Genomic DNA, 15,680 nt, shown 5'->3' with positions numbered 1-15,680 from the left:
CTGTCTACACCCATGGCGGACACCATTGCGGGAGAACGACAAGAAAGCAGGGGTCATGGCAGAACCCAAACTGGATTTAAACCCCCCTTCAGAGCTTCACTGTTGAGCTGCAACATAAAAGAACTTTGCAAGGAGGGTTTGGGAGCACATCTCTGAAGAGGGCTTGGTAACATGGTGCAGATGCTGAGAAAATGGATAGGGAGATCTTTCGTGATCTTAGCTCCTGGAGTGATCCAATGAAACAGGAGGAGCGCTGGAGGCGCTGCTGCAGGAGGCTTTGGGCTGAGAATATCTGGTGTTTTTTAGATACTGTGGTACCTTGGTTTACAACCATAATCCGTTCCGGAGGTCCACTCGTAAACAAACCAAAACAGGTTGTAACCCAAAGTGCACTTTTGCCAATGGGGCCTCCAATTTTTTATTTTTATTTTTGTAATCCAGAAAAAATGTGTTATAATCCAAAAGAAGTTTGCAAACCGGGACATTCACTTCCAGCTTTGATGTGTTTGTAATTCAAAATGTATGCGAACCAGACTGTTCACAAAACAAGGTACCAATGTACTGCTAAAGTTGATCAATATTCCGAATAAAAATATATTACAAATAGATTATGATGTTCAATGTTGATCCTTTTACAAATTTTACTCTGATGTTTCATGATCCAAGCTGAAGTGAGGATTTTATTTTCCCTTAATCTGGGATCAAAGGGACTTGCTCCCACGGAAGTGGGCCCAGGGCTGTAGCTTTAATTTCCTCTTCGCTCCATAGAGCTCAGTTAGTAAGACATGCTGCCCTCACTTCCTCTTCTCATTTGAGAATCACCATTTGGGTGGCAGAAATGAGGAAATGAAGCGCCTCTCCACATGTGTGATACCCCACCTGCTTGGCACGGGTTGAAATGGTTAAGTAGCAAAGTGGGGGCAGTGGCAGCCCTATTGGTGTGGGGATCAGATGGGATATCACCCTGTTTATATCCCTGGGGGAAAGTGTCATGTGGGGTGGATAGGGCCATTATACCATCGAGTCTGAAATAACATAGGAGCAACAATAAGTAGCATCTTTAATAAAATCAAGCAAGTTAACACATGAAGCGTATTTCCACATTTGTTCAGGCAAGTTACAGAAAAGGATGAGAGGTGATCTCTAAAAACATATCGAGTCATACCTTCGGGCAACGGAATTTCATGTTATGGACAGCAGCAAACCCAGAAGTCCCGGAACTGGTTACTTCCGGGTTTTGCCGTTTGTGCATGCGCAGAAGCTCGAAATTGCGCCGCGTGCATGCGCAGACACAGCACTTCATCTTATGGACGCTTCGGGCTGTGGATGTGCCTCTCTGTGATGGCCTGGGACACGGGCTCGGACTCAGAACCAGTGGAGTCTCAGTCCGCACCAGATCCTTTGCCTCAGGTGGCATTAAACCAAGTCTGGGGCCTGATTCTGAAGAGCCCCAGTCTGCACAGGTTACCCTGCAACAAGCACCAGCTGGGCCGAGTCAGGGGCCTGAGCCTGCCCTGGCTCCAGATGCGGGGATTACCTCATGGCCTTCAGCTGGGCCATCACTTACAGCTGCTCCACTACCGGTTGGATCAGGGGAAGCTGAGGTGGCCTCTGGGTCTAGTAACCCACGACATGTCTCCAGCTGCAGAGACTAAGGTCTGAAAGAAGGAGAGACCTGAGTACCGGCAGGAGGAGTGCTCGCCTTTGGGAGAGACAGGGAGGTGAGTCACCGGGGGATTAGGACCAGTTACCCTGACAAAGATAAAAGGCTGTCGGACCCCACCCCAGGTGGCGGGAGCAACATTGTTGTTTGCTAGAACCTGCCTGAGACCCTGTGCCCGACCTAGCCTGGTTTCCTGCCTCGTGTCCTGCCTCGGCCCTGTTGGACTGACTCCTCGTGGAATCCTTGCATTCTGGACAGGACCTGGACCACATTGCTCAGGTTAACCCCCGGGCCCAGCACACTCCCGAACAGATTATGTCCACAACCTGAGGCACCACTGTAGATGTTTCTGATTGTTTGCAAGAAGTCACCTTAGAGAAAATAATTGTATAAATGGGAATTTACTACCGCTCCCTGAAATTCCCCACATTGACTCTGTTCTGTCCTTGGAACTGCCAGAGGCTCTTTCGTTCTGGGGATTAGCAAGACAAGTCAGGGAGACCCCTGCAAATGCTTTGAGGAACCTTTCCTGGAGGCCAGTAAGCAAGGCGGAGGGCTTAGAAACTCTATCCAGAGCAGGATTTGGGCACCAAAATTGTGAGCCTCCATCTTGCTTTCTGGGCTCTGGAGGTTCTTGTGAGATCTCACACGGCCCCTTCTGACAGTCACCGCCCCCAGTCTCCCAAACTCTATTTATTTATTTTTGTTTTGACAAAATGCACAAGGCTGCGAATGCCTAAGTGAGTCGCGCACAAATTTTGGATCTCTTTCAACAGAGAGATTCTGCTGAACTGCCACATAAGCTGAGGGAAAGGGATTTTGGTTGAGACAACTGAAATGTCATCGTGGTGATGAGTTGTTGGCGTGAGGGTGAGCGTTCAGTCTTTCCAGAACTAACTGAAAGTTCTTGAAGATTCTAGAAGATTCTGGAAATTGCTAGAAGCTGTCAGAAAGCTGGACCTTTCGTCAAGGCCACATCTGTGAGAGGAGCTGCTTCAGTTCTAACAGAAGCTGTATAAAAACTGTGTTTAGTCCGCATTTATCTGGCAAGCTGACAGAATGCAAGAAAGGGATGTGGGTCGCAAAAAACAAAGCCCGGAAAACTCTAACTAAGAAACGCTTCAGCAGACAAACTGTAAATGGGAACCATTATGCTTTTGACCCGGTAGTAAAATACATCTGTCTGTGCTTAATTGCCTCTGTGAGTTACTGGCTTCGTTGTCTGGGTCAGAGCTCCTGAAGCGCTTTGATGTTGCGCAACGCTCTGCTGATTTAGGACTGCTGGCACTGAGAAGCATACTTAGCAGTGAACTGGGAAGCTTGTCTGTGTCTACACTCAAGAGAGTATCAGGTGACCTTTGGTGAACATGTAAAAGAAGGGCTGGAGGGTCTCTCCTGAGAAGGAGGCTGCTGAGAATGAGTGGAGAAGGGCTGCTGTATCTGCATCGTAAAAGGACACCCGTCCCCCTTCACAGTTCAGGGCCACTCGGATCCGCTTGGGCTCCCCACCCAGAATCGAAACAGGGGGCCCATCGCAGGTGGAGACCCTGTACTGATCACCCCACTTCCCTATGCGCCAGATCCCTTCCTTAGGACTAGCGATGAACTTGCCTTTCCTCTTCACAGACTCTCTGGCCACCCCCACGGCCCATTCCCCCTCGCTCCCCACAAAGATGTCCCAGAAACACCTGTCTTCCCCACTTCCCAGCACATAGAAATGACTGCCAAATCTCTCAGGGATGTCTGTCAGCTCTTTTACCCAGCTAGGACCAAAAGAGAAAAGGCCCTTCCTTTTCATAGGCTTTAGGGCAACCATCCACTTCCTCCTCTCCTCTCTTCCCACAGTGACCTCCCAGAAATGTCTGCCTGATGTGAAACCCTCACATCCCAGCACATAGCCATGCATGTCAAATCTCTCAGGGTTGTCTGGCAGGTCTTGATAGACTTCCCCCCATCTCACACTCTTGCGATCCTCAGACAGGATGAGCCGGGGATTTGCTGTGTCTGGATCCAAAGTTACGTTTTCTGTGGGGGCAGAGGAGGAAAGAGAAGAAAAACAACCTCAACTGGAACCTGACTTTTCATTAGGCACATGACAGAAATAGCATCCCCTCTGAAATGAACAGGGTCTCCATGGATCTGCATTTGAGAGAGGAATGTTCATCAAGTTCTTGGTAAGGTTTCTTGAAACATTTGCAGTTCTTTCAAGTGTTTGAAGTACTTAGCGCACATTATCTACATATAACCCTTGCAACGACCCTGTAAGTTAAGTGAATCTTACTATGCACATTTTTCAGATGGGAGGACTGAGGCTGATAGACAGTGGCTTGTCAAAGGCCACCCCCACCCCACAGAGTTCATAGCAGAAGGGAGTCAAAATAGGGACTCCCTAATTCACATCTTAATCTTTTACCTCACATCACATTACAGACCATGCTTGACATGCCAGGTAAATCTGGCAGCAGGTGCTCTTGTAACCACCATTCAGGTTTCAGTTGTATATTTAAAGTATGTTATACTCCATCCTTCCAGGTAGTGCATAAAAAACAAGAAAGTGGTTAGGTTACCCCGCCCCCTGTGTGAAATGTCCTACTTGGGACTCATGACAGCACAACAAAGAATCATAGTGTTGGAAGGGACCCCAAGGGTCATCTAGTCCACCCCCAGCAATGCTGGAATCTCAACTAAAGCACCCATGACAAATGGCCGTCCAACCTCTGCTTAAAAACCTCCAAGGAAGGAGAGCCCACCCCCTTCTGAGGGAGAACGTTCCACGTTGTGCAAAATTCACAAAACGGAACACCTACTTCTGGGTTTGCAGTGTTCTTTTTCCAAGTTGTTTATAAACTAAGTGTTCCAAAACCAAGGTACCACTGTATATAAAATCAAACCAAAAGCAATAACCCAATAATGCCCCCCCCCAAAACCCCACATTCTAAAAGGGTGTTGGATATCAATAAGATCAACCAAAGGCCTGGTTAAAAAGGAACATGGTTGCCTGGCGCCTAAAGGTGTGTAATGTAGATGCTAGGCAAACTTCCCTGGGGAGAGTATTCCACAGATGGGGAGCCACTGCAGGGAAGGCCCTGTTCTCGTGTTGCCACCCTCTGAACCTCGAGGAAGAGGCACATGAAGAAGGGCCTTGGAAGATGATCTCAGGGTCCGGGAAAGTTTATGTGGGAAGAGGCAGTCCTTGAGACATTGTGGTCCTGAACCATTTAAGGCTTTATAGGTCAAAACCAGCACTTTGAATTGGGCCCAGAAACTAATTGGCACCAACTTAAGTTTCTGAACCGTCTTCAGGGGCAGCCCTACGTATAACGCTTTGCAATAATCTAACCTTGAGGTTACCAGAGCATAGACCACAGTAGTTAGGCTATCCCTGTCCAGATAGGGGTGTAGCACTCTGGGCCACTGAGGCCACCTGAGCCTCGAGTGACAACAAAGGATCCAGGAGGACCCCTAAGCTACAAACCTGCTCCTTCAGAGGAAGTGTAACCCCATCAAGAGCAGGCAACCTCCCAGCCATACCAGCTGTACCTTTTCCAGCTCTTATGATTCCCTTTTTGTGGTGTCCAGGATCAGGCCAGACTGGACTTCTGTCTTCCCATTGAGCCTTTTCCTCTGGTCTGTGGGGAAATTCTGCCCTGCTCTGCCCGTCTCTTTTAGGTTTACTCAAGTTTCTCTTGTTTTAGCAGAGAAGCCATGTCTCCGCTCCAATACAAGACCCCCAATCTTGCAGGGAAGCCGGACCACTGGAGTTCACACTCAGGCAGCCCCCACCTCCCTCCACTGACACCAGAACCCTTTTACTTTCCAGCCCCCAAAGCCTGTTGCAGCCATTTTCTGAGCTATTTGTGTTCATGCATTTCCCACTCTTACACCTTTCTCTTACATAAACTCTCCTAAAAGGGGTGGGGATCTTGTATGGCTCAAAGGGATATTTCCCCCTCATGTGCCGGGAGCCTTTGGCTTCACACCACCCCTGTGTCTTATGGAGATTCGGCACAGAAAAGCCAGCCATCCTGGGCTGGGGGCTTCCTAAGAGTCTGCAGGATCAGGCCAAGAGCCCCTCTAGCCCAGCATGCTGCTCTCACGGAATAGATGCCTTGGGGAAATAAGGGGAAATAAGGCATGGATGGAAGAGCTGCAGTGGCCTGGTCTTTTGAGAAGCGGATACCATCTCTCCTGAATTAGTGCCTCTGTTTGATTCAGAAATGGCTGAATAAACTCAGCCAGATGAGCGGGGTATGAATAAATTATTATTATTATTATTAAATGTACCTTTTCGCAGCTGAAGTCCATATTCCACAGTGTCTGGAAGAGAAAAGGGAACAGAGATTTACCATCACACCATCATTCAGATAACAAATCTGGAAAGAACAGAATGAGCTCATGAGATTGTAGCCAGGTGTTGTGGACTACAAGTCCCATCCTCCCTAACCACTGGCCACGCCAGCTGGAGATTATGGGAGTTGTAGTTAAAGCTATCTGAAGCTCTCCATACTGGCTATCCCTGCATAACCAGGGCAGGGGTGATGTCAAGGTTCAGGCCTGCCCAAAACTTGGGAGGAGGAGCAGGACCCCCAGAAGATCTCCCCATCAACAACAAGGTCCAGACACCCCTGTTGCAGGACAGGAGGCCTCAGCCCCAGTCCCCTCTGCTCCTGGCTGGCTCCTGGACAGCCCCCCTCCCTCCTGCCCCCCTTACATCAATCTCAGGGCCAAAGGAACAGAGGAGATGCCCGAAAAGCTGTAGGTGAGGCTACCTGGGAAATGGGTGAGATGCGTGAAAGCACCCAAAGCGTGGCTGAAAGATGGGAAGAGGTCAAGGACAACTTTTATTGACAACTTGTAATTGTGCAAAGTCAGAACGACCCCGGAATCACCCCTGCCATCTGAGATCCCAAGACGGCCCCATGAGATTTCGCAGGAGCCTCTCAGAGTCCTGTAAACATGGCAGAGGTCTTAAAAGTGATTTGTATGGTGGCCAAACCCTTCCTGGCAAGAACTTTCAAGCCCTTGACCTTGCTGACTGGAATGTGGGAGGCTCCCCCAAGATCTCGCAGGAGCTTCCAGAGCCCAGCAAGAAGGGGTTACCGTCCATTTCAATTGCCTAAGTAAAATCATTTGTGAATCATCTACATATGAAAGTGTGGCTTTTAGATATTGAAAGAAATTAAATAAGCCTTCTATTTTCCTGGCACTGCTAATGAGCTGGAGCCTTTCATGAACAATTTTAAATATCCAGTACAAAATATTTTCAACCCATCTTTACTACCTCTCAATTTCTTCATGACACCCTCCAGGAAGGGATTTATATCACAAAAGTCCCAGATCCTCCACTTCAGGACAGGAGGAATAGCCACCGGAGGATCCTCTAAGTTCTCCTTCGCTTGAGACCTGGGAGGAGAAGAACAAAGTCAAGCCACCATCCTTCCAATGCAAGGAGCTTTCTGACAAGGCAGGGGTCTCATCCTGATGATAAAGGCACCATGGCTATATCATGAAGACTTGGGAGCAGAGTTCTTCCTATGGCAAAAAGGAGCATCAAGGTGACGTCTGAATCTAGAAAGTATCTAAGAAGTTGAAGGAAAACCGACTTCCGGGTTGGTGCCTCCGGCAATGGCAGATTTCCTCTGATCGGGAGGAATCTGCTCCGTGGAAATTTGGTCTGGCCGCCACGGCGAAGGCGGAGACCCGTAAAAAGCACAGGTGGGAGAAGCCTGTGAACGTGGGATTCGGCGGGCACCTTTTGCGCCTCCCCTACTCGCGGGGAAACCCAGTTTCAGGGATCCGGAGCGACATAGGGTGAGCGGCGGGGTGCTTCGAATCGTCTGCTTCTTCCACGGAGCGAAGCCACATAGCTGTTGCCGGAGAGCATTGACTTTTTCCTGTAGACAATTTGACTCCAAAGTAATTACCCATGAGTAGAGCTGAAACGGGAGAATCGGATTTTAAACGTTTAATTTGGCATCAAAACGGGGAGGTTCAAAACAGGAAGTCCGCCTTCCCTATTTGTAAACAGATTGAGGCAAGGAGGCTGCAGGCTGACGTCTTGGAAAGCCTTTTGTAAAAGACTAAATTTCCATCGGTAAAGAGCATAAAACCCCCCTTGGAGGCAGGAGAAGAGGGGGGGGAGTTGCGGACTGAGTATGCCTGCAGGAGTGAGTGAAGGGAGTTAAAATACCGCCGCTCTGACCCTGGAAATGGGCTGCTAGTAGGACTGACGTTTTGGAATGTTCATTGACAGCACTTAGAACGTGCCTTGACAGCTAGCAAAGTAAGAGAAATACATTGTTTCTACTGTCTCCGGCTGCTTCTAAAAAGGAGTAAAAAGTAACTGAAAACTGAAACTAACTTTGGATTGTATGAGTTGTGTTTAAAGGGGACATGGTTGACTATTATAAATAGAAACTGTTTCCCCCTAGTGGAAGTCTCTGAAATTGGTTACTTTATAAGAGCTGGGCTAGGGGGATTTCCAGCTGCAAGATAATAAACTCTGAGACTCTGGGATTGACCTTGAAACTCTCAAGTGTTATGGCAAATGGAAAGGAAAAAACAGACGAAATGTCGACAGAAGAGGCCTTAGTGGTCGCATTAGTGAAAATAACCGATTCGCTGGAACAGCTTCACAGGAAAGCAGATGTGATGAATGTGAAAGTGGACGTTGCAAATAATAAAATTGACTTAATCGCAGAAAGTTTAAATAATCTGGGACAAAAGGTGAACACCAACACAGAAACCATCCAGAAATTGATACAGGAATTTACCTTGATACGGCAAACTGCGGATGAAGTCAGGGAGAAAACCCTTGCTGCTGAATGTAAAACAATACAACTGGAGTGTGAGAGAGCCCCATCCATTCAAAGGCAACTCGATGAACATAAGTTGACATCTGTTACGATGGAACTTAAAGAAAAACAGATGAATTTGAGGACCAGAGCCCTACCTGAACTGGGAAAGGAAAGTTTGACAGAGCTTCAGGAGGAGACAGGACTAACATCGGTTGAGAAAGAGGCTTTTGGGGGTCAGTATGACCGCCAAAAATGTGAATTTATTTAAGGGTAACTGTGAAGGACGTTGGATTGAAGAGAAGGGGGATTGGGAAATATGGATAAATCTGAAGTTGTTATTGTTGGGCCAAGCTGTTGTGGTGGGGATGAGGGTGGCTGTGTTGCCGGGGATGTTGCTTCTGTTCCAAACAGTGCAAGTTTTTGATGGGATGGATTGTTTCAGGAGGTGGCAGAGGGATGTTTCTGGATTTGTTTGGCAGGGCAGGAAGCCTTGAGTAAAATTTAAGATATTGACGGATGCCAAAAAAGGAGGTGGACCTGCCCTGCCAGACCCCTAAACTTTGTTGTGAACCATCTGCTTTTTGCTGGCTGAGAGAATGGCTGTCTTTAGAAAGCACTGAAGTGTTGGATAATAGCAGATGAAGTTGATGGACTAGATGGAATTGGCGGAAAAGACTGGCAAGATCCGAGACCAGGGAGAAGAGTCGGTGGAAGAAGACTGGGAAAAGTTTAAAGATTATTTATAGAAATATTGTAAAATTAATGAATGTTAGAAGAATGTTGGAATGAAGTTATATGGCTTCAGTAGAAATGTTATAAGGAATTAAGTATAAATAGATTAATAGAGTATTAAAGGAAAATAAGGTTAAAATGTGTTAAGATAATTATAGGATAGAAAACAGGGGAAGATGGAAAGGAATTGCTGAAATAATTAATAGAAGTGTAATACAAAAAGGGAGGTGTGAGGAGGCCGTGGAAATATGTGAAAGAAAGATAAGATATTGGAAGTTTTTTCTTTTTTCTTCTTCTTTTGATGTGTTATTAAATTGTTTTTGTTTTGTTTTGTTAATTTTTATGTAGTGTTCTTGTATTGTAATGTACTGTTTTTTCTTTGTTTTTGTTTTTGTGTTTAAATTGTTGTAAAAGGAATAAATATTATTATTAAATAAAAAAAAGAAGTTGAAGGAAAACTGACACACCTGCGTTCAAAGCATTTTGAATGAAATATATGAAGAGGAAACTGAAGATAAAGAAGCTGATATATGCACAATTTTTTTGGGAAGAAAAATGAACCATACTGGATCCTTACGCAGAGATTTTAAGACTACACCAGATTTAGTGAGGCATTTCAAGTGATTAATGAGCAAAATAAAATAGGTCTGGTATGTGCATTTCTGAAATATAAGGAAGTTCAGAATGCTTTAGAATGGCTTTTGCAATTAACATTATAAATGTGTTTTAGCACAGTGGTTATATTTTACAAATGGACAAAAAAATAAAAAGTAAAGCAGTATGTTCTAAACATGGGAGGGTTTGCAGTTGTCTGGAGGACAAGCCTCTCAGCGGCTGCTATTTGCGATGGCTGGTCAAAGGCCTCGGTGCCTCTGAAACCACAGGAGGAAAGTGTCCTCTGCTGCGGGTTTTGCACTGGCATCTGCTTAGTCACTGTGAAAACAGGATGTTGCACCAGATAGGCCACTGGCCGGATCCAGCAGGGCCCTTTCTCACATTTTTATGTCTGAGGAAGAACCTGCAGAAGCCTGAAATACGTCAAATATTTATGGGTAAATTATAGTGAATATATTTACAAGCACCTTTGGGATGTCCCCGCTTTTGGTATCAATTGCAGAATAAATGAATCTATCACGGAGAAGGGCTTTCAGAGATGTGTAATGGGAACAGCTTCGTTCCCGTGTTTATAGATGAGACCAATTGCTACAAATGACTGTGAAAACGTGTCCCTATTTTTGTTTGTGATTTTGTGAAATGGATGATGGAGTCCTAAGCTATTTCTGGATGGAGGAACTGGAACTCTGGACGTTTTTCACCCGTTAAGCAGGAACTTTCCCAATACAGTATCTTAAAGCAGCAGATTTCCATCACTTACCTCTGCAAGAAGCTTCTGATATCCTGGAAGGAAAGAAAGAAAAAGATATCCGTGGAGCCATTTCTGCGGTCAGTTATAAATACTAAGCAGTTGAAGTGGAGAGAGGTTAGCCAAGCACAAAACCAAAGACCCCCAATAAAATACGCAGTGCCACAAAATTTTGGAATAACCGTCAGATGGCAAAAGTCAGCCACTCCAGTGATGACTAATAAAAGGCCCCTTTCTTCTCTTTTGACCAAGAAGAAGAAGAAGAGTTTGGATTTGATATCCCGCCTTTCACTCCCCTTCAGGAGTCTCAAAGCGGCTAACAATCTCCTTTCCCTTCCTCCCCCACAACAAACACTCTGTGAGGTGAGTGGGGCTGAGAGACTTCAGAGAAGTGTGACTGGCCCAAGGTCACCCAGCAGCTGCATGTGGAGGAGCGGAGACGCGAACCCGGTTACCCAGATTACGTGACTACCGCTCTTAACCACTACACCACACTGGCTCTCACCCAAACACCTGAGAGATTCAATCCCACCTCCCTTATTTGCCATTTTGCCCTGCAGTGCATGCTGGTTCCGTGTTCACATGCAACTAATCGGTTCACTGCTATGTACACCCCACACTCAATCATATCCTGGGAACCACCCTGAGACCTGTGGGTATAGGGTGGTACACAAACTTATTTTAATAACAATAATAACAATAACAATAATAATAATAATAGGTCACCCCCTCTCTGGCTGGACCCAAGACAGCATCTGAATGAAAAAGTGATGCAATGCCAATTTGGAAAGCCTGCGCTGGAGGCAGTATCGGTTTTATTCAACTCGCTTTTACTCAGGCACACTGAAATTAATGAACCTAAGATAGTAATCCCCATTAATTTCAATTGTCTACTCTGAGGAAAGATTAATTGAATACAGAGCTCTAGTTGCTTGTGGGCTTCCCAGAGACCTTTGGTTGCCCAATGCAAGAACTGGAAGCAGGAAGGAAAGGGCCTGTGGTTTGATCTAGCAGGGCCCTTCTTGTTAGCTCAGGGGTGACAACTTCAACAAAATATTTTTTTTGGGGGGGGACATAATCAATCACAAGATGCAGTACAAACACACCATTTCAATAGAAGTGTCCATTATTTATGGGGGGTCTGGCCCCCTCAAATATTTTACTGGGGCGTCCAAGGGACCTCAGCCCCTCAGAGTTGGCTCCTATGCTGACATGTACTGTTTGTTTCTCTTACAACAGTATTTTTATGTGGGGAAGGACTAAGAAATGCCTGTAGTCTGAAGCAGCACACTCCACCCTCTCGCATCAGGATGAGGCCTCACCTGCAGGAGTTCACTCGCTGGTTCCTGAAGCTTCTCCTCCATCTCCCGGATGAGGCTGTCAAGAGAGGAGAGTTCCCTGGAGAGTCTGGCCAGGCGCTCCTCCCTTTTGGCTGCAATCTCCTTCTCCACCTCTGCCATCTGGGCCAGAATACGTTTCTCCTGTTCTTCCAGAAACTGGTGCAGTCGCCTGAACTCAGCCACCATCTTTTCCCTCTCTGCTTGCATTTGCTTCTGCACCAGCAAAAACAGGAAAAGGAATCATAGAATCATAGAAGGAATCATAGAAGGAAGAGAATACACCAGATATCTAGTCTGCTATTGCATGATAAAAAGACCAGAATTCACTTGGAAGGGCATGTCTGTCATTTTAGAGAGGTCACGGCAGTAGGAAGAGAGTTTCATAAAAATCTACAAGCCCACCCCCTCCTTCAAATGGTCTTTCATGCCCTGTATTTCAGTTTCCTCACATACTGATTCTAGACCATGGGTAGGCAAACTAAGGCCCAGGGGCCGGATCCGGCCCAACTGCCTTCTGGATCTGGTCCGCGGATGGTCTGGGAATCGCCGTGTGGATCTGATTCTGATCATTTGGGCTGCACCATTTCCCCCTCCCTCACACACACCACGGTGGCGCCTCCTCCTGGCTTCTCTCTGCCCTGCCTAGAGCTGAGAGCAGTGGCGGAGGAGGGAGGAAAGCAGGGAGAGGGGCTGGGGGAGAGGGGGGGAAGTGAAGCCCCCCTTCACCAGGATCCCCGTCGCCCAGGCCTGGGGTCGACCCCCGATTGCATCTCCTTTCAGTCTCCAGATATGTGTGTGTCTATGTGTAGTTTGGCCTGCCACAAGATCTGAGGCACAGTGAACCGGCCCCCCGCTGAAAAGGTTTTCTGACTATAGCACTTTTTCACTTCCAAGAAACAGTGATGCTTACAAGCAGGTCTTGGCTTTCCTTTTCTGCATCTGCTTTAAACACCAGAATTTTCTTTCTCTCCTTTCTCATGTTGTCTAGGCAGCTGCTGATCTGATCCTGAAAAGAAAACAAAATTAGATAGATTAGATAGATAGATAGATATATCTTTATTGTCATTGTCCCATGCAGGACAATGAAATTGCAAAACTACATAAAACTACATCAAAACTACCACAAAACTACATAAAACTATGTAAAAACTACATAAAACATTCAAAACCCCCTAAAAACTCTAAAACCCTATTTTAAAATACACTATACTGTAGAAACCCCTTATGCTGCCTTTAGAACCAGAATTGCATTTGCATAGAAACTGTTTCTCAGGCAGCTAATCTGAGAATTCCAGCTGGGTTGCTGTTTCTTTCCCTTTTTCGAGCGTTTTAGTAATATCAGGCAACTGAATCATATGCTTGCTCCCTGCCCCACATTCCCAGGTCCTTCCGGAGGTTCCCCTTCATTCCTGCCACCTGCCTTGCCCCACCTTCCAGTTCTAGGAGCCTTCACTGAGAGCTGCTTCCAGAGGAAGAACTGTGGGGAGTGACTCCAATATGCTGCAGGGGGACATAGAGGGAAATTCATCCCTCGAAAAGAAGAAGAAATGTTTTTTGAATCGAGTTTTCAGAAGTTTTAAGTTTTAAGTTTCACAAGGCTGCACAAAGGCTCCTGCTAGAGGGAGTGGGGAGAATACATTATTTCAAGAGTATCTTGGCGTCATTCCTGCCTTGCAGGGGGTTGGACTAGATGACCCTTGGGTCCCTTCCAACTCTATGATCTTGCAGGCCTGACTTGCCTACAGCTGTTCCACCCCCCAAGCAAATCCAGAGCAGAGGCGTAGCATGGGCCAGCCTGGGGGGCGCCTGTCGTGAGCTGTTGCGTCCTTCACACCACGTCTTCCATCTGAGGGACTCAGCAGGCTAGCACCCTGCCAGCCGCACACAGCTTTTGCAAGTCTCACAAAGCGGTGTTAGGCTCGCAGTGCACCGTGAGACTTGCACCCCTCAAAGCAAGGCAGCATCAGCCACGTTGGTTGGCCAAGTTCCCCACTACATGGCCGAGCAGGCAGCGCAATGCCCCCCCCCTCTTAGCCCCAGTTACTGGGGGTCGCTCCACTGGCACAACTTGTCCCCATGGGGTGCGGCATGCCCCGGGCACCAGCAAGGAACGCTACGCCACTGATCCAGAGTGTTTTCCTACCTTGTACTCCAGGGACGCCTCCTCTATAGGAACCGCCTCGTGGCTTTTGTGCTCCTTGGCTCTGTCACAAACCAGACAGATGGGGGCTTCATCCTCCTTGCAGAAGAGCTTCAGGGGCTCCTGGTGTTTCTCACAAACTCTCCCCTTTCCTTTGGCCTCCTTTTTTCTGCCCAGAAGGCTGAATTTCTGGGTTATTTCCACAAAATTTGCCAGCTGCAGGTTTCGCCTGATGCTGCCTTGCTCCACTGTTTTCCTGCACTGAGGGCAGGAAGCCTCTCCCTCAGATTTCCCCCAGCACTGGATCAGGCAGGATCGGCAGAAGTTGTGCCCACACTCTGGGATGATCACTGGATCTTGGAAATACTCCAGGCAGATGGAGCAAGTGGCTTCCTCACAGAGATCCACGACAGGACTCCCAGAAGCAGCCATGGCCACCGCCCCAGGGAGAGAGAGTTGGTTTCGTTTTCTTTGCTTTTCCGTCTGCAAATGGGTGTGTTTCCAGGAAATTAAGATTTAATGAGTCCAGATCTCTGCTGATATGGAGCTGTGGAGTTAGCTGGAGCAGAGAGCCTCTTTCGTGTAGAGGAAATTAATTTCTTTATTTTAAAAGGAATGCTCTTGGCGGCTGCTCGTTTAAGGAACCATTTCCAGTGAGAGCAGGAGAGAAGTGTGGTTGTATTTTCCCTAACTTCACATGAGCCTCAGACTAATTTTAAAACCAATGACTGAATCCTAACTCCATTTCCCCCACAAATTGCTCCATTTCTAGCTATTCGCCTCAATGTAAAGAGTAGAAGCAGCCCAACTCTCCATCATGGTGCCTATTTTTATAGGAAGGAAGTTGAGCAGTAGGGGGAGTGGTGCAGGAAAAACAATTTACTCCTTAACTTAAAGAAAACAAAAGAGATCATTGTGGACTTTAGGAAATGTAAATTGAATATTCAGCCACTTATTGTTGAGGGGAAGTGCGTGGAACAGGTCTCAGTGTTTCGATTTCTCAGAATGGAGTTGAGAGACGACCTAACCTGGGGAGAGAACAACAAAGACCTGGTGAAGAGAGCACAGCAGAGGTTATATTTTCTGAGAATCCTCCGGAAAAACAATCTCTCAAAGGACCTGTTGATGGCATTTTACCATTGCACTGTGGAGAGCGTATTAGCTTCTATTCTGTGTGTGTGGTTTGGGAGCTGCACGGCCAGGGAAAAAACAATGCTGTCCAGGGTTGTAAAGACTGCAGGGTGCACTCTTCCCACCTTAGATCATATCTATGCTGCCAGGTGCCATAAGAAAGCGGCAGAGATAGCACAGGATAGTACGCACCCCGTAAATGATCTCTTTCAGCTTCTGCCTTCTGGAAGAAGGTATAGGGTTATAAAGGCCAGGACTAGCCGCCTGAGGAACAGTTTCTATGCAAATGCAATTCTGGTTCTAAAGGCAGCATAAGGGGTTTCTACAGTACAGTGTATTTTAAAATAGGGTTTTAGAGTTTTTAGGGGTTTTTGAATGTTTTATGTAATTTTTATGTAGTTTTATGTAGTTTTATGTAGTTTTGCAATTTCATTGTCCTGCATGGGACAATGACAATAAAGATATATCTATCTATCTATCTATCTATCTATCTAATCTATCATCTATCATCTAT

General features: G+C 46.6%; 1 protein-coding gene across 1 annotated transcript; it reads right to left on the bottom strand.

The window, feature by feature from the left end:
* Positions 1-1,170: 1,170 nt before the first annotated feature.
* LOC128409168 (E3 ubiquitin-protein ligase TRIM7-like) lies at positions 1,171-14,532 on the bottom strand. Its single transcript, XM_053379421.1, has 8 exons — positions 14,039-14,532; positions 12,806-12,901; positions 11,878-12,108; positions 10,568-10,590; positions 6,945-7,066; positions 5,948-5,980; positions 3,484-3,688; positions 1,171-3,324 (listed from the first exon to the last, which is right to left on the bottom strand). The coding sequence occupies exons 1-8, from the start codon at positions 14,465-14,467 to the stop codon at positions 3,000-3,002; spliced, it is 1,464 nt and encodes a 487-aa protein (XP_053235396.1). The 5' UTR covers positions 14,468-14,532; the 3' UTR covers positions 1,171-2,999.
* Positions 14,533-15,680: the final 1,148 nt, after the last annotated feature.

This window comes from Podarcis raffonei, chromosome 2 (genome assembly GCF_027172205.1).
Source record: "Podarcis raffonei isolate rPodRaf1 chromosome 2, rPodRaf1.pri, whole genome shotgun sequence".
NCBI lineage: Eukaryota > Metazoa > Chordata > Lepidosauria > Squamata > Lacertidae > Podarcis > Podarcis raffonei.
This window is presented reverse-complemented; position numbering and strand designations above follow the sequence as displayed.